The sequence below is a fragment of the Setaria viridis genome, chromosome 2 (genome assembly GCF_005286985.2).
Source record: "Setaria viridis chromosome 2, Setaria_viridis_v4.0, whole genome shotgun sequence".
Lineage (NCBI taxonomy): Eukaryota > Viridiplantae > Streptophyta > Magnoliopsida > Poales > Poaceae > Setaria > Setaria viridis.
In genome coordinates, this window is record NC_048264.2 from 15,281,420 (window position 1) to 15,305,918 (window position 24,499).

At 44.6% G+C, this 24,499-nt stretch overlaps 4 protein-coding genes across 4 annotated transcripts; 3 read left to right on the plus strand and 1 right to left on the minus strand.

Annotated features, from left to right (window-relative positions):
- Positions 1 to 224: 224 nt before the first annotated feature.
- LOC117844673 (histidine--tRNA ligase, chloroplastic/mitochondrial) lies at positions 225 to 4,791 on the minus strand. Its single transcript, XM_034725426.2, has 10 exons — positions 4,343 to 4,791; positions 4,167 to 4,255; positions 3,919 to 4,048; positions 3,733 to 3,825; positions 3,267 to 3,341; positions 2,518 to 2,635; positions 2,095 to 2,237; positions 1,564 to 1,692; positions 806 to 966; positions 225 to 737 (listed from the first exon to the last, which is right to left on the minus strand). Exons 1-10 carry the CDS (start codon positions 4,727 to 4,729, stop codon positions 599 to 601), a joined length of 1,464 nt encoding a protein of 487 aa, XP_034581317.1. The 5' UTR covers positions 4,730 to 4,791; the 3' UTR covers positions 225 to 598.
- Positions 4,792 to 4,875: 84 nt separating this feature from the next.
- LOC117844675 (uncharacterized) lies at positions 4,876 to 6,890 on the plus strand. Its single transcript, XM_034725428.2, has 4 exons — positions 4,876 to 5,031; positions 5,132 to 5,269; positions 6,221 to 6,408; positions 6,502 to 6,890. The coding sequence occupies exons 1-4, from the start codon at positions 4,943 to 4,945 to the stop codon at positions 6,648 to 6,650; spliced, it is 564 nt and encodes a 187-aa protein (XP_034581319.1). The 5' UTR covers positions 4,876 to 4,942; the 3' UTR covers positions 6,651 to 6,890.
- Positions 6,891 to 7,043: 153 nt separating this feature from the next.
- On the plus strand, positions 7,044 to 8,953 carry LOC117844674 (probable serine/threonine-protein kinase PBL23). Its single transcript, XM_034725427.2, has 2 exons — positions 7,044 to 7,612; positions 7,707 to 8,953. The coding sequence occupies exons 1-2, from the start codon at positions 7,393 to 7,395 to the stop codon at positions 8,744 to 8,746; spliced, it is 1,260 nt and encodes a 419-aa protein (XP_034581318.1). The 5' UTR covers positions 7,044 to 7,392; the 3' UTR covers positions 8,747 to 8,953.
- A 2,580-nt stretch (positions 8,954 to 11,533) lies between these two features.
- LOC117846099 (mavicyanin-like) lies at positions 11,534 to 13,818 on the plus strand. The gene is made up of 2 exons (XM_034727200.2): positions 11,534 to 11,965; positions 13,317 to 13,818. Exons 1-2 carry the CDS (start codon positions 11,731 to 11,733, stop codon positions 13,613 to 13,615), a joined length of 534 nt encoding a protein of 177 aa, XP_034583091.1. The 5' UTR covers positions 11,534 to 11,730; the 3' UTR covers positions 13,616 to 13,818.
- Positions 13,819 to 24,499: the final 10,681 nt, after the last annotated feature.

The following is a 24,499-nucleotide window of genomic DNA, read 5'->3' on the forward strand; positions in this document are numbered from 1 at the left end:
AAAGAAAAGAATTTTCCGAACCAGCTGGACTTCCGTGACTGCATGGTACCGTGTGCTGTAATAGCTATTACTCCCTCCGTCCTAAATTAGGATTCGTTTGTCCATTTCTTTTGATATGCACCTGGATATATATGATATGCACCTGGATATATATTATGTCTAGATATGTAGTAAAAGCTATGTATTAAAAGCTATGTATCTATAAAAGTCAAAACTAATAGTAATTTAGGATGGAAGGAGTACGGGCCTCTCATTGTCTGAACGAATATGACAGATTTGCTGTTACAGCACCAACAAGCTACTCATGGCACATATATATCTGATTATGAAAACCCCACTGTTACAGCAGGTTAAACTCCAAGCTACCTAGCTCCTAACTCACCAGCATTATCCGAGCTAGCCTGACCTACAATTTTGCAACCTCTGCCGATGATTGATTCTTTACACTAAAACCAAACAAACGAAGACACAACTCTGACAGCAAAGGTTTATATCACGAGTTTGTATCTATCCCATGTATATATGTATCTACACAACTTCAAGAAAAAATGGCAAAAAAAATGATGCTCAGAAATTAGGCCTTCTAATAAGCAAAAGCTCAGTCTAGTTCATCTGCCTTAACCTCGTATTCTTCCCTGGTTGATAGTATCTTTACACGAACCATACCTCGCTCCCACTCGGAGTTTCCAACCAATATCAGCCTGCTAGCATTGATCCTCTCCGCATGCTTAAATACCCTGGTAGTAGCGTAAAGGGATATTTCAGGCACAGCAATATACAAATGAGGACAAAAATGTATGTATACCATTTGAGACGCTTGTCTTCTACAAGGTCAACAGCTCGGCCTTTCTTCCTCAGAGAAGAAGCAATACTGGATGCTGGTCCTTCGAGCACTTCGTCCAAAGGGAAGACAATGTCATCTATCTGACGTGACATATCAGGCAACAGACCCTTTTCTTTCAGCAGCTGCCATAATGTAAATTACAATAATATTAATGGCACTCTCTTGAAGCAGTAACTCAAAATGATGTAAAACTGCAAATCATTCTTTTTGAGAAAATCATGTCATAGTAGACATCTTATTTACATCCTCCACTTTGCATGAATTAGCACACAGCTAGCACTTGAGATGCTTAGGCCCTATTTGGATGCAAAGTATTTTAGTTGTTTTAGAAAAATACTATGGTTTTGTGGAATACTTTGGTTTTGGAAAGTGGTGGGGTGTTTGGATGCTACAAACTTCGCAGTTTTGAAAACCATGGTTTTGATAAAAACTGCAGTCTTTTTGGAGTTTATAAAACTCCACTCCCTACCTCTTTTTTCTAAATTGTGGCTTTGTACATCTCTGCTTTTAAAAACTACAGTTTCTTGATACTATGGTTTCTCAAAACTACAATACCCAAACAGGCGTCTTGAATTGGTTCTGTTTTTAAGTTCATATTAACAGAGGTAGTCTCTATCTTCAATTCTTCATTAAACATCAATCTGGCTTATTTCTTATACCAAACGGATTGTTTAATTCTATGAAGAAAGGAACCAAAGATGGGATAGAAAATGGCATACTTCCACTATAACAGCATCTCCAAATCCAAAGCCACAAGCTGGAATATCTTCACTTCCAAATGTTGAAAGCAATTTATCATACCTTCCACCGCCACAAATTGCTCTCAGTTTTCCTTCTCTATCAAATGCCTACAAAAATGGACCACGAGTTTCAAATGAAACAGGAGTTGGTGGCATGGAAATGATAATGCAGAATTTATTTAGTCAGGAAAGAAAAAAAAAGTAATGCCAGGTCAACACAACCTTAAAGAAGCAAAATATACTCTATGATATGAAACATGTTGTCTAATCAGGCATCGATATTAAATTGTTGATCAAATTTTAACCAACCATTCTGCATGGACAATAGTGTAATCTAGCTTGTGCGCTAAAATGATGCTACAAATCATGAAAAATAACTTGAGAAAAGGCTAACAGAAATGTTTTTGTAAATAGAATACATTATCTGAGCAGTTTGATGATAGCAGTCCTGCAGTTGAACCAGGAACTTTCATGAGTTTAGACATGAGAAAGAGATGAGCTGAAAACAACCTCAAATACAATTCCCGTGTAGTATGCAAGGCCACGGACCACTGACGCATCAAAACAAATCCAATCAGCATAACCATATTGCTCCGCAAATGAGAAGAGTTTCTTCAAGTCAGCAACAGCTTCAACACCAGAGCCTAGCACCTCTGCATGAATATAACAAGATTAAACAATAACCTTTGCCAAAAGGTCCATCAACAAAGATTGTTCATTAAAATCAAACATTTATATGGATAAACAAAGACAAAATTGCCAGATTAACAACAAATTCAGCACAAAGACCCCAGCGCATAACTCTAACTAATATTCTTTTAGATAATATAACTAACAATTTAGCCACATACCTTAGGGTAATATTCAAGTAAAGGTATATCATATATATAGCATGCATGATAACAAATCAACCACCAAAGGTTAGGAGAAAACCTTCAAGCTTGGACAATGACTTGAGCGAAAGCACTTCAATGATACCCTGGACAGCTTCAGATGACAGCCCAGTTGACATAAGTTCCTTCTCAATTTCTTCCCTAGTCAATTTTCCAAACTGCAAAATGTTTATCTTAGAATGAAGACACAGACATAATACCAACAAAAGTATAGCAATGAACGTATTCATCAAATTGTCACAAATAGTTTATATATAGAAAAACGCAGCAACAATAATCTGTTACTCAGTCCAATAATTGTATAAAAGGAACAGGGCTCTGTGATAAGTGATTACTTGTTACTTCCAAAGTTCCAATTTCACGAAATAGGCAGACATGAGCTTATAAGGACTAACTTTATCAGCTTGTCCAGCTGTTCACTCGCATGAGACAAGCATGGGTAGAATAAAATGGTCCATGTCACCATCTGATGAACCAACAGGTGCTCTTGGTAGTAGCAAGTGCCAAACTCCTAAACGGCAAATGGTTTTGGAGTTGAAAGGTGTTTTCTGGACTCTAGCAAGAGGTTAGTGGGTTTAAAATGACTTGTTCCGTTACAATAAAGAAATGTTTGTCCTGTAATCCATTATTAAAAATGTAAGAAGCTGAAGAAGATATACAAATCATCCTACTTTGATTTGCAGTCTGATGTTACAAGTTACCACAATGTGTCAGCCCCCAAACCTACACACAGAGTACAATAGGCAAGAAGATAACATAGTGCAACAATTAGCAATGAACAGGTGATACCTTATCAACAATAACACAAACTTGAGTGAATAAATGTTCTGGTATGGAGTACATGTTCAACACAGCCAGAAGAACCTGGAGAAAGCAAATAATAGTCAGCTAGAAAGCAGAGAAAACACATGAACTGACATGTACCAAGATGTTATCAAGTGTCAGCAGCTGCATCATTCAGGTAGTCCAATTCCTAGTGGAGTTCCATTTCCTTGTGAAATAGGCAAGGAATAAAATGGACAACCGCTACCACAAAGCAACATAGTCATGTACCACACCAATTTGGCAATATGAGAATGACTATATAAGTTTACGAGTTTTTCTTTTCTTTTTTACCAAACGAGTTTAAGAGTTAACTGTGATGCCAATTTACTTTTGGAGGACATACAGTCAAGACAAGCGAATCAAAAACATGAAACAGAAATATTGAGGAAAAGGTGAATTTAGATGGATAATTGAGTGAGTGAAACGTAACCTTCCTGCTGGACACCCTGATCCCCACATCCGAAGATGTAATTCCAAGACGTTGAAATAAGAGAACAATAGCCTGAAGAAGCTCAGCCTCAGCCTGATTTGAACAATGGTATGGCAATGCCCAATCAATTCAAAGTATACAAGCACAGCATCATCCAGAATCAACAAGGGAGGAGAAGGATGGTACCCGAACTTTAGGGACACCAAAGATATCCATATTCCATTGGTAATGCTCCCGCCTTCTCCCTCTGGTCATGCGCTCATATCGCCAGCATTGTCCTATAGTAAACCATTTCAGTGGAAGGGAGACTGATTTTCTAGACAGAAGAAGAGTAGGCGAAAATCACATTCTGATGGAAAGAAGAACCATAAGTAAATATTGTAGGCATGACAATTGGTGAGAATAGAATAGCAAAGCTGCTACAGCATACGTACCCTTGCTTTATGACTAGGCGCGCTAGGGAAGGGGTGATTTCGGGCCTGAGAACAACACGTCGACCCCCTTTATCCTCGAAGTTGTAGAGCTGCGTTGCAGAATCAAGAGCAGAATTAAATTACTTCAGTTCAGAAATCAGAGTGGACTTCAATTAATGAAGAGCTCAGAGAGACACCTGCTGCGTGATCTCCTCCCCTGCCTTTCGGATGAAGAGCGCCTCCGACTCGAGGACGGGGAAGTCCACCTCCTCGAAGGCCATCAGGCGGGAGACCTCCCTGAATTGATCGAACAGCCAGGTGCGGAGGCGCATGTCCTCTGGCGGGAAGTCCCTGGTGCCGCGCGGCGGGTTGACGTCGACGACGCCATTGGCATCAACATGGGTCGAGGCCTCGTCGCCGTGGGTCAGCATCGAGGAGGATGCGGAGGAGAGGAACCGGCGGCGGCTGTGACTGTGGATGTGGCGGCGGGAGAAGGAGCCCGCGAGGCAGGTGGGGCTGAGGGGTAAGCGCGGGCGGAGGAGGAGGAGGTGGCGAAGCGACGGCGAGGACGACCACGCCGCCATCGATTCGGCTCCACTGCTAGATTGGAGAAGCAACAACAGCAACAGGTGGGGGATGAAGCTGCTGATGGTGGGAGATAATGCGATGCGGTTAGCGTTTGGGCTGGGCCGATACCGAACAGGTTGAGGCCCATTAACGATGCAATTTGCTGGGCTTCGTTCTTTTTCCGTGCCTCCTTCCTTCCTGTCTCCTCCTCTCGGCGGTGGAGAAGTCAAATGTCGTGGGCGGCGGCGGCGGCGAGAAAGCTCGCCGGAATCTCTCAGTCGAGCGATCCACCAGCCTTGACTGGTGGTCTTCTCTACCGGTAGGCACTCATCTTCAACTATTCCCTTCCAAATCCCAAGCCCAAACTAACCCGAGATCTCCCCTTCTTCTCTTCTGTGCCATGCCAACCTTTGTTTCAGCTCCTATCGAAGCGGCTCCAGCGGAAGCCGAAAGAGATCGCTGCCTTGGAGGGTCGTGTCGATCGGTGCCATCAGCCTTGCTGGGGGGCTCGTGCTCAGCGCCGTTAACGACCTCGCCATCTTCCATGGATGTACAACGTCAGATTCCTGTCTCCTTTTTTCTTTTTTTTTTCCTTTTTTCTTTTTGGCTTCCTCTGTTCAAAATCAATTCAGTTCAATATACTCGTGCTCTCCCAATATTTTACTCAAGAGCAAAAGATTGATTTTCTTTCCACATCAATGGGATGGGATGGGCATGGCAAAGTTCGGGCAATTTCCCCAAATGTCAACATTTCTCCTTTGTGTGCATTTATACATCAGTAACATATCTATTGTAGAAAATCCATTTGGAGGATTGCATTGAAGACTGAACTCTTGTAGGGTTTAAAATCAGATGCTCGCCATTGAATGCTAATGTGTTTACAATTGATTCACAAGACTCAATGTGAGTTGTAACTTCATCTGGGATAACCACAATGGCGCTCCTATTATCGTTGCATGAAATTTGTTGGTTTAGTGAATGGTACTTCATTTCATCAATGCAAACTGGAATAGTTGGGTTATTTCCTCGGACACATATGATGTTCTTGGTTTATTTGGTGTATATGGTTGTACAAATAGATAACATAACTGTGAGACTCGTTTCATATTCAAATGAGTTCCAGTCATCTCTATTTTTTCTCTTCTACTCCCTCCGTCCCAAATTGTAGTTCGTTTTGGCTTTTCTAGGTGCATAGTTTTTGCTATGCATTTAGATGTAGTATATGTCTAGATGCATAATAATATCTATGAATCTAGAAAAGCCAAAACAACCTACAATTTGTGAAACGGAGGGAGTATATTGTTTTTACAGATGTCTTGTTTTGTTCATCAGCCATCATATTTTGAGTTACTGTAACAAGGTTCTAGGTGCTTATGAACAACATTTTCCATATTCTATCTGGCCTCATGCAGTTGTACAAATATACATCGATGTGACATTGCATTTTTGCTTGCTTTCCTCAATGATAACCCTAATAAAGGAGAACTTACAAGTTTGAATGCTTTCAGTAAGGCAATTGAGAAGGCGGCTGACAACCCAAAGGTTGTCGAAGCAATTGGAGTGCCTATAGTCAGAGGACCGTGGTATGAAGCTTCGCTTGAAGTGGGCCATCGACGGAGATCTGTTTCATGCACATTCCCTGTATCTGGGCCACACGGGTCAGGATCTTTCCAAATTGAGGCGACCCGAAATGGAGGTCAGTGTTCAGTCTTTTCCTTTGCTGTGCCTGATTAGTTGCGTACATGATACAAGACAATGAATCAATGATAAAATCTGTTGTGTCGTGTAGAGGATGGAATGCTTTCCTTTCTGCGGCATCATGACTGGGAGATTCTTACCATGGAGGCTCATCTGCATGTACCTTCAGATGATGAGCAGCAGAAAACGTTGGTGAAGGTTGCAAGCAATGGCAGTGCTCAATCTGGGGAGCCTGAGTGAGAGTTAAGCTGCCATATTCTCATATCATCAGATCCTTTGTACGAAGGTGAATCTTGCAATCAATGGCAGTGCGCAATCTGGGGAGCCTGATAGTTAACTGCCATATTCTCATATCATTAGACCCTTGATATGCTAGTGTAGCTTTTCAAAGGTCTGGTCATTGGTCAATCTATGTGCTTGGTATGTAGTAGTACTGAATCTGATAGATGGCTGATAATGTTTTTGCTGAAGGTGGATTCATCCAAGCTAGTATATATGTTACTGACATGACCTAAAGAGAAGAGAAGCCGTTGCCTTTGTTCCAAAATTAGCAGCAGCAGAACAACCTGCAAGCACACAGCCATGCAGGCGGCCATATGCTATTTGTGGCCAGCCATTAGTTATATTGGCCCAGTTTTGGCGGCCAGGGTGCTGGCAACAAGACAACTGGATGATTCACTTTCTAGGTAGCCTGTTATTGATTCGTCCGTTGCTGCTGCTGCTTCTCGGGCCAAGCCTCGATCCAATTACACTGCCTGACGGTCGCCTCCACTCGCCGGCCGGCGGAGCGCACGGCTTGCCACCGCATCGCCATTGCGTCCGGCATCGGGTGTCGTTCTAGACAATTCCCCATAGGATTGGATCGGGCTGAATGCTTGGGCAAATTCGATTCGAATTTGCTCAAGCATTCGTGTCGATTCCCGGTAGCTGATCGATTACTCAATCAAGGAGGCCAAGTAGAAAATCGTGCAAGGCGACGAAGATGGGCATCTTGTGTTGCTTCCAGTCCCACCACGCCGGCGGCGAGAGCAGTGATCACGCTGTTCCTTCCTCGTCCACGGCGGCTTCATCCTCTGTTACCTCAAACAAGGATCGTCCCCTTCCCGAGCGGCGGCCCGGCGACTACAAGAACATCAGGAGCAATAACAGCGTCGACTACAGCAACCTCGTCACCCTCGTCAACGAGATCGTCGCCGACTCAGGTACCCAACTTTATCGATTGATCACCCTCTGAGAGATCGTCTCGTTACCTATGATGGCCATCCATACGAATGCTAACGATGTTATGCGATGCAGTGAGCTACCGTCACAAGCGCGTGGCCGAGGAGATCCTCAAGATGGGCAAGGCCGGCAAGGTGACGGCGCGCGCCTTCACGTACGCCGAGCTCTCCGAGGCCACCGGCGGCTTCCAGCCGGAGTCGGTGCTGGGCGAAGGCGGCTTCGGCCCCGTCTACCGCGGCCGCCTGCCCCCCAGGTCGTCGGGCCCGGAGGTGGCCGTCAAGCAGCTGGACCGCAACGGCGTGCAGGGCACGCGCGAGTTCCTGGTGGAGGCGCTGATGCTGAGCCTGCTCAAGCACCCTCACCTGGTGACGCTGCTTGGCTTCTGCACCGACTCCGACCACCGCATGCTCGTCTACGAGTACATGCCGCTGGGCTCCCTGGAGGACCACCTGCTGGACCTGCCCCCGGGGCGCCCGCCGCTGGACTGGGCCACCCGCATGCGCGTCGCCCAGGGCGCCGCCCGGGGCCTGGAGTACCTGCACGACACCGCGCGGCCGCCCGTTATCTACCGCGACTTCAAGGCCTCCAACATCCTCCTCGACACGGGATTCCGCGCGCGCCTCTCCGACTTCGGGCTCGCCAAGGTCGGCCCCTCCGGCGACAAGACCCACGTGTCCACACGCGTCATGGGCACCTACGGCTACTGCGCGCCCGAGTACGCGCTCACGGGCAAGCTCACCACCATGTCCGACGTCTACAGCTTCGGTGTCGTCTTCCTCGAGATTGTCACGGGGCGCCGCGCCATCGACACCGCCAGGGAGCCGGACCAGCACAACCTCGTGCTCTGGGCGGGGCCGCGGTTCAAGGACAAGCGACGGTTCGCCGAGATGGCCGATCCGCTGCTCCAGGGGGAGTACCCGACCAAGGGCCTCCACCAGGCGCTCGCCATCGCGGCCATGTGCCTCCAGGAGGATGCCACCATGCGCCCCGCCATCAGCGACGTCGTCAGCGCGCTCGAGTATCTCGTGGTCGCGGGTGGAGGCGCGGGCGATGACGAGGAGGCTCCGGATCCCAATGAGCAGCAGCAAACCGACGACGACGACGCGCAAGCGTAACATGTCTGATCAAGGGAAATTTGAATTGACCATACGTGTTCATTAATTATATGCATGCATAGGTATGTAAATTCGTATATATATATACACACTATGTTGGTGCATGTATATATCTCTCGTCGATCGAAGAATAGAGGACTTTCATGACAAATTGTAACGCATATTGTTACATGATGAGAATTGAAATGTATATTCTTTTCGGACAAATACATGATAAGTTGGCGACGACGGAGGCCATATGGTGGTGGCAGGAGGCAGCGGCAAGAGAGGCTACGATGACGCTACCGCAAGCGGGGTAGGGTCTTGCATTGCCGGCGGCTGCCGGCGCAGCTCTTCGGCGAGATCTTACCCTGTTGTGGCAGGGAAAGGGCACGAAAGGCGGGTGCAGGGGCGATGCAGCAAGAGTAGAGAAGAGAAATCAATCTAGTATGAGCTTGAAGGAGCAGAATGGACGGAGGAAGAAGAAACACCATGGCCTTTGGTTGCAAGACCAACTACTAAGAAAAATCGAGTCATCTACCAAACAAAACACCATGGCCCGCATAGACAGCCTCGAAGAAAAAGGTTACTGAGTGCTATTGGTAACGTGGCTATTCATGGTGTAATATCCATTTCGGTCCATCTTCTTTTGCCTTCCATCTCCCACACTATGAAAAAGCTCCCCCACCCACGACTACCGCCGCCTCTAATCTCAGTATCAATCTCCGGTTCTCCACACTCCGAGCAGAACTCCCCTGCCTCCACCGTCGCCTGCTCAGCTCTAGCATCGTTCTGCCGCCTCCGTCGCTATCCTCCAACGCCATCGCCACTAATCTCGTCGGAGCTTAACGCCTCACTACGATTCCTACCCAAACATCATCCTCCGCCTCCCTGCCCGTCCGGCGAACTATCGACGACCTTATTTGGAGCGGGCAGCTATGGAAACCAACCTTCAACCACTAACCCCTAAATGGCGGCACGACGACGAGCAGCAATAGCTGGTGCGGCGCGGAGGAAGCCAAGGAAAAACAAGCGTTGTGGGGTCCACCTAAAAGTGGTGGCTGAGATCGGTGTGGCTGTGGCATGAGTCATCCAAACGGGCCAACGCGCTGTAGTGATGATTTGATATGGCTTAGATTAAGGTGGTGTTTGGTTCACAAGTTCTAACGCAAACGTAAACGTAATTAAAAAGCACCGGTATAACGCAAATAGAAAACAGCCATAGCAGCAGCTGCTGCTGCCACGACACAGCAGCAAGCTCTGGAGCGCAGCAGTTCCTGCACAGGAGCAGCCAGCAGGCATTGCAGCACAGCAGCAGGCTATGCAGGATCAGCTCGGCCGCTCGGGGATTTGATTCATCCCACCATCGGGTGTAATCAAAGTTGTATAATGATGGGATCTGATTACATGGTAATCGATTACAGAGACCCGTAACCAAACAAAAACAAACGAAATCGCTTTGCACTGGGAGCTGATTACGTTACAAAACAACCAACCAAACAGCACCTAATCTTTTGTGATGATTTGATTTTTTTTTTATAAAACAACAGTTTACACACATGATACCGTGCCTTCTGTTTAATTTTTTCTCCTTCCCCTCACGGCCTCACCTCAGCAGTAGGTCAGAGATTATTTCTTTTTTTTTCTGAGATCAGTCAGAGATTATTTCTTGAGGCCTTCGCCTGACTCACGAGGTGCTCCTTTGGCGGTTGGGTGAGCAGCGACGTTACCACGCAGCGTCGAGAATGCAGTCAGGTGAAGAAAAATCACTCAAAAAATAAAAAAGGAAGAAACGAGAGGAGAACGGGAAAAAAAAGTGAAACCGCGCGCGTTTCTGGAAGACGTTGACCGCATGAAATGTTTGCTGCATTCAGACGTACATAGCTCCGTGCAAACAGTTACATGTGAGCATTTGTCAAAGTTCTCAGGCTTCAATATTGGGAAAAAAAATACAGCACATCACAGACTTTTCGTCCATCGAGCTTGCCTACACGGTGACGACAAAAAGAATGGTCGACGGCCTCAAAAGTCCCTGGTCCTCGATAGTGATACACACTCACGGGCGTGCCACCAGGTCACCAGGTCGGTATACCGATTACCGAACACGCGAATTATTAAGCTGCAGATATGTGCACTCTTCGTGCATGAGAAAAAAGTTGATGATTACATACAAAATCAAAAGAGATAACGAACCTACAATTATATTATTATTATTGTTATTGTTATTACGATAGCTAGATCCGATACACACTGATTGATCTACCTTTATGACGCATTCAACAGGATTAATTAGTTAGCACTTAACTGAGCCGCATGCTTGGAATGCTTATTCAGGTTCGCTTGCACAACGCAACAACCCTGGTGGCCCTGTTGACTTGTGCTGTGTGGTACGGTGGTCAGGCCATGCATGGAAAGGTCAGCACGCAGCTGACTGGGTGCAGGTACGCGTACGCGTACGCCGTTGAACAGGTCATAGCTTTTACTAGTAGTATTTCGTAGCCCATCCATCTTATGTTTAGTTCCTCCAAACTCCCAACTTTGACACTATGCAAAAAGAAGATTCCCCGTCACATCAAACTTGCGGTAGATGCATGAAGTACTAAATGTAGACGAAATAAAAAACTAATTGCATAGTTTTGTTGTACTTTGTGAGATGAATGTTTTGAGCCTAATTAGTCAATATTTGGACAATAATTCACAAGTACAAACGAAACGCTACAGTTGCGCATTTATGGCAAAATGCCAATTTTGCCACTCCCAAATTGGGAACTAAACAAGACCTAAGCTGCTCTGACGACGTCTGACGGCGCACATCTATTTGCCACCTACCGCGGGCGCGCACCTATCACATATATGCTATATATACGCACCCAATTTCTCGGACCAATCCATCCATTCATCACAAGCTCTAGCTCCTTCGATTGACCGCCTGCAAGAAGCTCGCCGGCGATCTCCTCTGCTTCTTATCACCCCTTACATCAGCTAGCTACCTGACTACCTGTCCCATGGTAGCCAAGCTTATTGCCTTTGCGGCCGTGTTGGCGGCGGCCGTGATCAGCACGGCGTTGGCGGCGACCTACAACATCGGCGAGCCGGGCTGGTCCTGGGACCTTCAGACCAACTACAGCGACTGGGCCGCCTCCAAGCGGTTCCACCCAGGCGACCAGATCGTATTCAAGTACTCCCCGCAGGCGCACGACGTGGTGGAGGTGAGCAAGGCAGACTACGACTCCTGCTCCTGTTGGGATACGAGGTAGGCTACACTAGCGCAAAAACAAAATTTTCTACCGCGCCAGGAAAACTGCCGTATAAGGATCACGGGATTACCACTCGACGTACTACTGGTGCGGAAGATGTAGATTCGCGTCGATGCAGCGAAGTGGATCAGCGTAGTCATACGTAGTCGATCACGTCGACGTCCAGCAGCTCCTCAGCAGCTCGTCCACGTGCAGCAAGATCTCCCTCGTGCCGCGGCTCCTCGGCGGCTCGTCGTGGCTCGTCGGCGGCTCGTCCAAGTGCTGCAGGCGCAACACCTCCAAGGTATCCACACGTACAGGGAGGAAGTGTCGCAAGCCGGACTGCTAGATCCGCGAGTTGCAACAGGCGAGGGCGTAGGAGGCGCGGCAGATGTGTTTCGCCAAAAAGGTGTAAACCCTAGGGCGCCCCCACCCCTCTATTCATAGAGGTTCCTAACGGGCCTCTAGGTCCGAGGCCCATTAGTACTTCTAAACCTAATCCAACTCGGATCACATCCGAATTGGGCTTCCAGCCCCTTAAGTGTGTGACCCTATGGGTTCGGATACGTATAGACATGGCCCGAGTACTCCTACTCGGCCCAATAGTCGGTAGCGGCCTCTAGCAAGACGTGCCAACTCCTATACGCACGCGAAGATCATATCAGACGAACCATCACAACATTATATACATGCTATTCCCTTTGCCTCACGATATTTGGTCTAGCTCCAAGCCGACCGCTCTTTCTTGATCCTGTGATTTGAAATCCCTTTGTAGGTTAACTCTTAACCGTATGTAGCATGGCCATGCATTTTCGGATCCGATCACTCGAGGGGCCTAGAGATATCACTCTCAATCAGAGAGGGGCAAATCCCATCTTGATTGACCATGTTTCACAGCATGCTTCTTGACAAACCCGAAAGCTACCTTTATAACTACCCTGTTACGGCGTAGCGTTTGATAGCCCCTAAGTAGGTCGATCCACATCTTGAATACATGCGACAATCTCAGGTCTAAGGACAAAGCGTATATGTTGTTTAAAGAGAGAACTACTTCTCGTGTTGGGTCAGTCCTAGCACATGTCTCCACATGTGCCCACATTATTAGTTCAACATCTCCATATCCATGACTTGTGAAACATAGTCATCGACTAATACATGTGCTAGTCTAATATTCATGTGTGTCCTCACATGAACTCCAACTAGGGACAACTTTAGAATAACCATACAAGTAAAGAGTTTCACACACAATGCGCATAATTGCAAATCAATTCAAGTAGCCTTTAATGGATATTCAATGAACACAATATAAATTATGGATACAAATGGAATATCATCGTCTCTATGATTGCCTCTAGGGCATACCTCCAACAGCTCCAACGCCAGGCCCATCGTCACCCACACCTCCGGCAACGACGCCATCGCCCTGACCTCCGCGGGGATGCGCTACTTCATCTGTGGTATCCCCGGCCACTGCGCCGGGGGCATGAAGCTCCAGGTCGACGTCGTGCCCAGCGCCACCTCCCTCGCCCCGGCCAGCGCTCCCGGCACCAATGCCCCGACCTCTCCGTCCACGTCCGGTTCCGCCGCTACCAAGGCCACCGCCACCGGCTTCGCTCTCGCCGGCGTCTTGATCGCCGCCGGTCTCATGGCTTAATTCGCTACTATCGCTTTGCTGCAAGCCTGACCAGACGTGTTTATATATTTAGTTATCATTGATTGCTGTATTCTTTTGGTGAGATGTCGCACGAGATACATGTATGTACGTATACAGAGATGAGAACGAGAATTTTGTCAACATACATATATACATAACACATACCTATAGTATATACTGAGACGGACCTTCTTCTTCTTGTATATCTGTGTATATCTGTTGACTTTTGAGAATGAGGTGATGATGCATACATGTACTCTCTCTATTCCAAAATATATCGTTTTAATTTTTATAGATGCATAGATATATGGTTATATCTAGATACATAGTACAATATATGTATCTAGAAAAATTAAAACGACCTACATTTTGAAACGGAGGAAGTACGTATATAATAATGAAATGGATGATAGGATGGTCACTATATTGATCTAAATAATAACATGTAACGAGGGACGGACGACCTCTGTTTTAGGGAGGTGCATGGCTACAATTGCCCTCTATCAATCCTCTCTTTCTAAGGGAAATGATATTGTACGGATATTTCTATTTGGATATTTCTATTTGATATTCGAATTTGAATCCGTTTGGAGGGATTAATCCATCCATATCTGAAATCGGATATTCATTATGTATCCTTATCCGAATGCTCAAAGTAAGATATATATGATGACGATATTCATTCATATCTTATCCGACGCAGCTGGCATTATCCGTATCCGAATCCGAGTCCAAGAAAAAGAATAACTTCATTTATTCGTATCCGTAGGTATATCCGTCCGTATTTGAGCTAGAGACTAGTAACGAACTTACCATTAATGATGGCGCGGTGGTCATCGGCGGTGTTGTTCGCGGGGTGGTGGTGTGACTCCGGTGCGGCAGGATGACTTCTTCGTAGAGGGCTTGGTGCAGTGTAGCGGCACGTGCCGTGCCGGGTTCAAGATGAACGCGACGGGCATCTGTTTTTGATGTTGGGTAAAGACAGTTGAAAATATTAAATTTCAAATTAAATAAATATGACACGAACAAATCTAACATTTAGTAATCATGATCTTAAAAATATAATTAAAAATTGGATCAGGACACGACGTATGTACTAAGCGTTTGCAGACAAGAAAGTTGTGACGGATGCTGGTGTAGATGCACTATAAAAAAAGCTAGTAGGGTCGGTTGAAAATCGTATTCCCGCTGGTTCAACTACTCATGTTTTTCGCAACTTAAAATTGTGATTTTTAAGAATGGTTCATGACCCGCCCATACAAATTAAAAAGGAAAAAAATGGGGCGCCATCCCTGACCATGCCCATGCACCACCGTCGCGCCCCCGCAGGGCTGCCGACAACACCGAGCAAGCACCGCCCCCCCGTCTATTAGCGCTTGTTAATGACAACTTTTTTTTACCATTTAATTAGTATTATTGGACTAATTCTTATACTAATACGCTAGTTGGCATCTAAAATAAACCCATATTTGCATATTTGAATTATATTGCAATATAGGAAATATGACATAAGTAACTGATTTTTGTACAAGTTGGATTTAGACTCAGACTTCGGATATTGGAAGGAAAACATGAACATTGAACTGCAGGCCCGCATGTAGGGATGAAAGCGATACTAATGTTATCCGTCCGTTCGTGTGACCGAAGGGGTTCAAACACTCAAATGGATAGTTTGTATCCGAATATGGACGCTCAATATTCGTACCGTATCCGAATCCGGATACTCAAATTTGGATATTTAATATTTGAATAGGACAAATATCATTATTCGACACATCTTGAAACTATTCATATCTATATTTGATTCGAGAAAAAAAATAACTATCTATATTTATTTCTGTATATATCAGTTTTCACCCCTACTTGCACGAACTATATCTTCCTCATCCGAACTTTGATTGGGGCAAATTTGGTTTCAAACTCGCATAGTTTTAAAAGATCTACATCTTTGTATGAAGCGCCGGACATTTGAGGCCTGTAGGGGTTAAGCCGATCGGCTTAAGGGAGTTCAAGCATATCAACCTGAGCCTGCTTCAACCTCAAATGTCGCCCCCTTGACAAGATGGAAGTTCTCGATAATCCTAGGGTTTGTCTGCACATACTTTGTCAAGAAGGCACCTCAACTGATGCAGATTGGTAGTATATATAGCCCCTTGCATGGGTACATCAAGGGGTCATCCATTCATTGCCTTTTCACCTAGCCAAGGCCTCCACAAGATGAGAAATAGATATTAGATCATATCATCACGATGGCGAATGCCAGCGGACGTTCAGAAGGTGGAAGAAGTCTGTTAACAGCTGTTAGCATGCCAAGTTGTGAACCGCAAGCGTACTGATCAGTTGTAGCTCTTCCCTCAGAGTATTCCCCCAAGGTTTATCAATCCGTGGCACTTATAGCACAAGATATATTTCAACTAGCATTGTTAGTATTAACTTGGTGTTTATGAGAGATTCAGATCCAATCTGCTAAGCATGTACAGATAGGTAACAAATAGAGCAGAGATAACCAATCTAGAGCAATCTAGACTATGCATATGTTGTACTTTCGAGCATAGATAGCAAAGTAACACATATATGATCCTAGTAAAAAGATCTTTAAATCTACACCTCCAGTTCGGATCCTAAAACCCCCCACCTTACACAAGAAAGATCCTATCACGATCACCTCTATCAACACAAGCAGGTTAAGGGCACGATCAAGAGAACGTGTCATACTCATCAGTAGATTAGGCATGCAAATCTAGTCACCATGATCAAAAGAACACCCTAAGCAATTTCTCATTGATTCATAGATTGAAAAGCAAGCAAACCTGATAAAACATAAAACCATCAAAGGAGATACTTATATCGTCAAGAACATGAACATATCTTTTACTTCACCATGAATGATTGTACATCACAATATCACCACCGGGATCCTTCCTTGATCTTGATAACTTCTAGCTCCAAAACTCCAGCGTGATCTTCCTCGTAGGGTGATCACGCTGGCAAAGGTTCGCCTGCGCGAACCCCTAACAACTACACGGCCCTCGGCTCTCCGGAGAGGTGTCCCTCAAGCTCCTTCTGCTTCTCTGCTACATCACATCGAGTACATCATCTTCAATGTTGGGGCTCGGTAGATTTTTAGGGTATTTATAGTCCAGAGGGCACGTGGCAAAAATTGGAAGGTGAGGGGGCGAAGGAAACCCCCAGGCCAATTGGCCGGCCTGGGAGGGTCCAGGCCGATCGGCCTGGGCTTTCCATTTAGCCCCTCGCATTCGACTTCATCTCTAAGTCTTCTTAGATGCTCATGAGTCTTATTTTCACTTGCATGTGGGCCTGGCACGTCGGTAGCTTTGGGATGAGATTGATCTTCAATAACTCTCCAAATCTCCGCTTGATCTTCTTTGATTCCTTTTTGCTCCCGAAGTCATCCTTGCCATATCTTCAAAAACATAGCCCTTAAGTCATTTAGGAGGATTGTTTGCCAAAGATGGGCGTCAGGGGGCGCTAGAAGACCCTAGGCGGATCGACCTGGGCTCCTCTAGGTCGATCGGCCTAAGTCCTTTCTAGGCTTGTTGGCCTTCGTCTTCGTCTGATTTGATGCTCATTCAATGCTTTATTCAAAAATATGCTTTCAGGTCCAATCCTCTGCAAAAGCAGAACATCCTCCAAAATATGTTGCAATGTGAAAATGACCAGTTTATTAGATGTGATCATTAGTTTAGGTATTAAATTCATGTCATTATTGAAGAAAAACAGGGATAAAAGTGTGTCAATAACGAGCGTCAACAATCCCCCCATGCTTAAACCTTGCTCATCCTCGAGCAAGTCCATGATATTTGCTTAATCAAGAAATCAGCATTGCCCTTCGATGTCATCCCTGCACTCAGTTATACATAACAAGACACATTGCTCTGTTAAGTATTTCGCATTTAAAGTTCAAGTTGTGATCGGCTACTTTTTCATCATGGAAGATAGACTAGAAATAAAGAACATGCCACAATAAAAATAAATACAATGCTCTTGAACTTAAGTGAACTTCATATCTTTGCATTTTTCCGTCATGAAGAGCTTTTCAAAAAGATGCAAATCCAACATAAGTGAAATTCTCTTGCAAAAGTTCATGGAAACACTCATCTCATCAAGTCACTCAAACCTATACTAGATTATTTTCAATCTATTCTACTCATATATGAAAGTGGAAGGCTTATGTGGAGCTTGGTAGGTAGAAACAATCCTAACAAAATATTATATATGAAATATTTTCAAACTAAGAGAGAGATCTATTGTGATTACTAAGACTTGTCAAAAAGGCTATGGAAAATAAATGTTGGAGAGGAGAGGGATGAAACACACACATTTAGATAGTGGACGTGTGTAAGGGCAAAGGGTGATCACGAGACACAAGTGAAGTCCACGTAATCAGACTGCACATGGTTGGAAATTGAGTATGGATCAATCCTTAATCTTGAGAGCACTGGCAACTTTAATGAGGCTCAAAGAACTGAGGAACATTTTATTCTTTTTCTCCTTTATATATTTTTTCTTTTTCATTCCTTTTTCTCTCCTTTCTTCTTTCTTTCTTTTTCCTCATTTTTTTCTTTTTTTCTCCTCGGAACTTCTTGTAACATAGTACTTTACTCAGCAGTAGTCAATGCGATGACTCCTCCCCTCATACTTAGACGATACTCGCCCTCGAGCATGAAAAGGAAGAAAGATAAACTGCTGATGTAAGTACCAAAATCTTCGATCTTCTACAAAAAATTATTTTATTCCTCTGGGGGGACTTCCACGCCAATTTCAGAGGGAACAGAGGGGGAAACACCTCAGGGTTGTCCAGGCCGATCAAGCTAGCCCCTTTTGGCCTCTGTTTTCTTCGCTTTTTATTCTCCGTACTGATGGATGCCTCCAGGTCTTGATTTTCTTGAAAAGACGCTAATTAATCTTCTAAATCTTTGTCGAAATATTTTTCCATACTCAAGAATAGATTGTGGTCAAGGAGGTAGTAAAAAAAATGATAATTTGGGTTTAGGTTGGATGCGCAGCGAGGTTTGTGAAATTTCCAGTGTAGAAACTCACAATTAATGGACAGAAAGGCTAGCAAGGAAAAGGTTTATACAAAGGAAATAGCCAGCTTCTTAATCCAACTCATCAAAATATAAGTTTGCAATCTAAGGATTTCATCATGAAAGATCATGCATGTATATAGGCTCTGGAAGGTAGAACTTTGCAAGACATTCGCAAATGTAGATAGCATATAAATTAATTTTAAATAAAAACAAATCAAGTTATCAGGTCATCAGAAAACTTAAATCAAAGAGCAATATAGATTTTGTGGGTGTAGAATTTAGTCATTTAATCTCCACAATTAAAAGAGCTGGTATTTAGTCAATTTAAGTTCTTTAAACAGAGAGCAATTAGTCAAGTCATATACAATATTGTGTAGGTAAAACAAAGCAGCAACCTTCATCATTTTTCCATAAGCATAAGTATACCAAAATTATTAACATAGTGGTAAGCACAAAGTGATGGTGATCATGATTTATTGAAAACAAAAACTAGGTTGTACTCCTAGAAGCCATGTTATTATAGGGAGAGATATACAAAGGTTGCATCGAGTTGATGGTTGAAGGCTTATACACACAGGAATTTAGAAAGAGATGGATAAAGAGAAGGTTGAGGAAGAATTTACCATCCTTTCAGTGCTTGTAATGAAGTGTAGCGCAGCCTCCCCATGCTTAAGCATTGTGGTTATGGAAGAAGAAAAATGAGCATATTCTGACGACCGTGATCCTTGTGTTCCATATAGCATTTTTATCTTCATCTTCCAAGTCCTCCCCCATGCTTAGCATTGTGCTAGGCATGGAAGAAGAAGATGAAGCAGTTTATGATCATTGAAATCCTTGTGCTCCGCGTTCGGAGCTTGTCTTTATGTTTCTTCAGTTTTTTTGCTTTTATTGTCCTTCAATTTCTTCTCTTTTCCTTTCATGAAAGCGCTTCGCATGCCTGTAAAGTAATCCAAGTGCACATGCTACCCCTAGAGTGATGGCCGCGAGTAGAAGCAATCGTCAACAAACCAATAACTTCCCTAAGACTTTAACTTGTGGCATAGCTAATCCATTAAAATAAAAACAAAAATCTAATTAGTATACACGAGTGCAAGTGTGAATGCAAATGATAGGTAGGAACATCAACAAAGGTCATGTTTGCACCAAGTTCTAAGCACCATGTTTACAACTAGGTTGCTGAAATTCTCCATAGCTATAAAAAAATTGTTAACCAAGGTCAAACACCATGCTTATCCCAAGATCAATAACTTTTTACAGCATAAGAAAAATAAAGCGCATTGCAAAGCTTATAAACCAACCAATGCAATATGAATAGCTAGCAAGTTTTTGTAAACTGAATGATGATGTCTACAATCAAGTCTAAACACCACGTTTACACAAGATTGCAAAAGGAAAATACCGTCTAAGCATTAACATAGATATGAAAGCATTCATCAAAAAGTTTTAGGAGAAAGCCAAGCTAACACATGAATGATGGAACAAATGCAAATGCATATGCAAAAGGGTTAGTAAAAACAAGGGTTAGCAAAGTCGAAAAGACTATCGATGTTGTTCTACTATTAGTTGAGTCAAAAAGAATTGCTTAGAATGACAAAGTAAGGCTGGTCACTTCATAACAAGTCAAGCAATGTTAACAAGAAAATCATTCATCGAAAAACCCTAACAACCAAACTAATGAGGCTTAGGGTGGTTCATAGGTATCCTATATTTTTTCGGATGAAAACAAGAATTTTGAAGAGATAAATCAGGTACAAAAATTCCATCTAAGGTGATTTCAAAAAAAGAGAAAAGCAAGGGCTATTTATTTATGAAAAACAAAACCTAAGGTTTTAAGATGGCTAAGGGTATTAGGTAGGCTTGTCAAAATTTTTAGTTAGAACGAAGGATAGAAATAGACTTGGCCGATCTGAATGGTGCAGCAAGCTGATCAACACAAGTTAACCCTACCTCTGTTGGCTCTGGTTTTTGGCGGGGTTGATAGGAAGGCTTAGGTGAAAAAGGATTTTAACAAATGGTTATAAAACAAAATAAATCATGAAATGCAATGCAAGGTGGAAAACAATATGATATGAGGATCGTCTAAAAGATAAAAATTAGCCTAAATTAACTAGCCACAAGTTTAGAATCAAAGGGGTGGTGCCATGCTTCATATTTCTCTCTAAAAAGGCACAACGAAAAAGACTCTAAACACTAATAGCATACAAAAAGGGGTCTATAAGTTTTCCAAAATCAAATAACAAAGTACTCCCTTAATATTATTTAAGCATACAACATGTGGTTGCAGAATTTGTTAGAGTAATGGTACAATGTTACTGGAGGGTTTCAATTAAAAAGCATAATATAGACCGTCATCTTAGTAAAGAAAATAAATAAAAAGACAGGTTGCCTCCCGAAAGCGCTTTAGTTAAAGTCATATAGCTAGACTTCTCACCTCGATAATGTTCATGGGAAGCCATGGTCCTTTGCGCAAGAATCCAAAGTATCCATGCAGCTTGATGTTATCTTTTCTAATCCTTCGTGGTTCCCTTCTAGCATCTCTTTGTATTGGATGTAGCCTGCTTGTGTCTTCATGTGCCAATGCTCTAGAGGTTTTTATTTTATTCTAAGTTTATGAATTTGATCATGTACACTTGATGAAATCATTGCCCAAGCTTCTCTTCATTATTATCATCCTCATCTCCTCTGTCTTGTTCTCATCGCCTTGCTGCGGCCTATTGTTCATAGATTTTCCCCTGCTTTCAGAACAAAACATATACCAAAATATAGATCTATTGAAAAGTTTATAAAATTACCTTTCCAAAGAGTGATCATTCATCTAAAATGGAGTTCAAATGAGAGAGTTATGCCTGTTTTATTTTAGCTCTGCATGCTGTCTAGAACTAATTTCAGGATGCGTGATGTTCGATAATTTGGCCATAACCGCTTGTAGAAACCTCCGATTGCCTTGATTCTTGATTTGTTGGAATGTAGACTTCATGAGACTTTTGAATATCCAAAAATATTCTATTGTTTCCTTCTGAGGTCGTGCAAAATCTTGATGATAGCAATATCTTCTCATGAATTGATCCGGAGATGTTGATGGTCTTGATCTTGTGGTCTTAAAGGCATTATGTCACACATCCTTTAGCTTCAAAGTCATCACCATTGCTGCACCAGCAAGTAGCATGGTGGCAATGATGCTTCTTCTCCATAATTCTTTAACCAAGGTGCCGTGATCAGAGGAGGCTCCTGTGCTTTGTGTCGACGATCTGAGCAGTTTTCTTCCTTGATTACACCACTCAATTAGAAGCTCCTTAGCATCCCACTGGAGAATATTAGTAATGTCATGGTGCTTCTAATCTTGTTGCCTACAGTCTTGATCAATCTCCAAATTGTCACCTTCTGTGCAGAGAGGTCCTCCAATTTTCCCTTTGCTTGACATGGTTGCTACCAACACCTGTTACTTGAACAAACAAATCTCTAAGAAACATTAGTCTTGAAAATTAGGCCCTGTTTGGCATGGCTCCAGCTCTGGATGGAGCTGCTCCACTCCAGAACTCCAGGTGGAGTCAACTCCACTCCAGAATTCCAGAATAAAATGGGGTGTTTGGCTAGATGGGTGCTCTCAGCTCCAAAAAAATCAATTTTCAGTGTGGATTGCCATTGTTACCCCCCAATTTAGGTCCCACTTGTCCTTCTCTCCATCCCCATCTCCTTCTTCCTCAGAAAGGCTGCCCGGCAACCGCGACACACCATTCCCTCCTCTTTTTTTCCTTGCCCCGGCGCTCCCGTCGCCTCGCAGGAGCAATCAAGCAGCTCACCGGCGGAGGGGCTTCGGCGGACGGGCGAACTGGCGGCCGGCGGAGGGGCTTCGGCGGACGGGCGCGAAGGCCAGCGGGGGATCTTCGGCGGCGGGGCGAACTGGCGGCCGCCGGAGGGGCTTCGGCGGACGGGCGCGAATGCCGGCGGTGGGCCTTCGGCGGAGCGGCGCGAAGGCCGGCGGCCAGGCCTTCGGCGGAGCGGCGCGAAGGGCGGCGGCGGGGCTTGGCAGGGGGGCCCGAAGGGCGGCGGCGGAGCTCGGCAGGGGGGCGCGAAGGGCGGCGGTAGGGCTCGGCAGGGGGGCACGAAGGCCGGCGACGGGGCTCGGCAGGGGGGCGCGAAGGCTGGCGGCGGGGCGCTCCGGCCGCCGACGGGCCTAGGGGCGTCTGGCGGCGGGGCTAGGCGGGCAAGCGGACCGGCATCGGGCCAAGGGCGCCTGGCGGCGGGCTCGACCGACCTGCGGCGGCGGTGGGGCGCTGGCTCCGGCCGCCGGCAGGGGCTACGGCAGCGGCAAGGCTAGCTGCCGGCGCAACCCTATGCGCCGACGCAGGTACACGCGGGGGCGGGTGAAGTCATGGGAGAATGGAAAGAAACAGAGGAGCACGGGAGAATGGAAAGGAGGCAAACAGATGAAACGTTTTTTTTGTGTAATCAGTGGCAGTGGTGGGTAATTACCCACAACTCCACGAGGAGGTTCAAAAGAGGGGGTTTTGGAGCAGCAAAAGAGGTGCTCCAAAACTCCACCCCTATTTGTACTACAGCTCCATGGAGTTGGCAGTTCCATGGAGTTTTGGAGTTGGGGTGTTTGGCTATTTTTTTTCCTGGAGTCGCTGGAGTTGTGGAGTGGAGCTGTGCCAAACAGGGCCTTAATTGAAACAATGGCATACCTTGCTTATTAGCATTTCTATTGTCTTAGTTGGTGTAGACTCAATAGCAGATGCTGGGCCACTAACAAAGTTAGCACCTACTGCTAAAGAGTTGAGCTTGATGTTGTTATTATCTTATCAGAGTGAGTCGAGATTTGATGAAGTCCATGTTCGATCATTTGGCGTCTAGTATTTACCTACTTTCAAGGGCGCAAACAAGAAAAATAGAGTATATGCAATAAAAAGAATTAGGGTTAGTCCGAAGAATTAGATAGATCGCCCTAGGGTTTGAGTTGCTGATCCCCAGCAACGGCGCTAGAAAAGCTTGTTGACAGTAGTTAGCGCGCCAGTTTGTGAACCACAAGCTCACGGATCATCGTAGTTTTTCCCTTAGAGTATTCCATCCAAGGTTTATAAATCCATGATCGGCAACAAACTAACTAAGGTTTTCTATCTAGCTCAACAGATCTAATCCTAACATGAAGCATAGATTGCATATGAAGGGTAACGTTGATGTAAAGATGAATCATGAGAACAAAAGTTGATCGCATCCACAGGCAAGCACAACATGCATCTCATCCAAAGAAATTTTTAAACTACTACCTCCAATCAACCTCCCGAACCCCTCCCACCTTACATGGAAGTAGACCCTATCACGGTCTCTCTTATCAGTGTAGGCAGATTAAGGGCACGAACAAAGGTGAACATGTCTACCTATCAAGAAGGATCAACATACTAGATCTAATCATACTAGATCTAATCACCATGATTATATAAAGCATGCTATATAGTCTAAACATGTATTATACTAAGGAATAAGCATATTCATGATAGATAGAAGAGCATAAAAGGAGGTGTCAAGTCGCTAATAGATCGGATGACATGAAGAACATTGCTCATATAATAAATGTATTTAGATCATCACCTTCGAGTACATACCATTGATGATCACAACTAGCTCCTGAACTCCACCATAGCACAACCGCGCAGGGAGGCCATGGCGGCTAGGGTCAGCCTAAATCATTTCCTAGACAACTTCAAAGACTTGCAGTGGCCCTCAGCTCCCTTTGGTGTATGCCTTTGGTTTCATCGAGTTCTGGTGGATGGATACCATGTGCCGATTAATTTTGGGCATACTTATAGTTTGGAGAGTGCGTGAAAAAAATTGG

What these genes read in the sequence shown, in the direction of transcription:
- LOC117846099 (XM_034727200.2), top strand. Translation starts at nt 11,731, where the DNA reads ATGGTAGCCAAGCTTATTGCCTTTGCGGCCGTGTTGGCGGCGGCCGTG. An exon ending in AGACTACGACTCCTGCTCCT is followed by an intron (nt 11,966 to 13,316) that starts GTTGGGATACGA and finishes GATTGCCTCTAG; the next exon opens with GGCATACCTCCAACAGCTCC.
- LOC117844673 (XM_034725426.2), bottom strand. Translation starts at nt 4,729, where the DNA reads ATGGCGGCGTGGTCGTCCTCGCCGTCGCTTCGCCACCTCCTCCTCCTC. An exon ending in TTGGTGTCCCTAAAGTTCGG is followed by an intron (nt 3,826 to 3,918) that starts GTACCATCCTTC and finishes TGTTCAAATCAG; the next exon opens with GCTGAGGCTGAGCTTCTTCA. An exon ending in GAAGACAAGCGTCTCAAATG is followed by an intron (nt 738 to 805) that starts GTATACATACAT and finishes CGCTACTACCAG; the next exon opens with GGTATTTAAGCATGCGGAGA.
- LOC117844674 (XM_034725427.2), top strand. Translation starts at nt 7,393, where the DNA reads ATGGGCATCTTGTGTTGCTTCCAGTCCCACCACGCCGGCGGCGAGAGC. An exon ending in CGAGATCGTCGCCGACTCAG is followed by an intron (nt 7,613 to 7,706) that starts GTACCCAACTTT and finishes TATGCGATGCAG; the next exon opens with TGAGCTACCGTCACAAGCGC.
- LOC117844675 (XM_034725428.2), top strand. Translation starts at nt 4,943, where the DNA reads ATGTCGTGGGCGGCGGCGGCGGCGAGAAAGCTCGCCGGAATCTCTCAG. An exon ending in ACTGGTGGTCTTCTCTACCG is followed by an intron (nt 5,032 to 5,131) that starts GTAGGCACTCAT and finishes CCTTTGTTTCAG; the next exon opens with CTCCTATCGAAGCGGCTCCA. An exon ending in ATCTTCCATGGATGTACAAC is followed by an intron (nt 5,270 to 6,220) that starts GTCAGATTCCTG and finishes GAATGCTTTCAG; the next exon opens with TAAGGCAATTGAGAAGGCGG.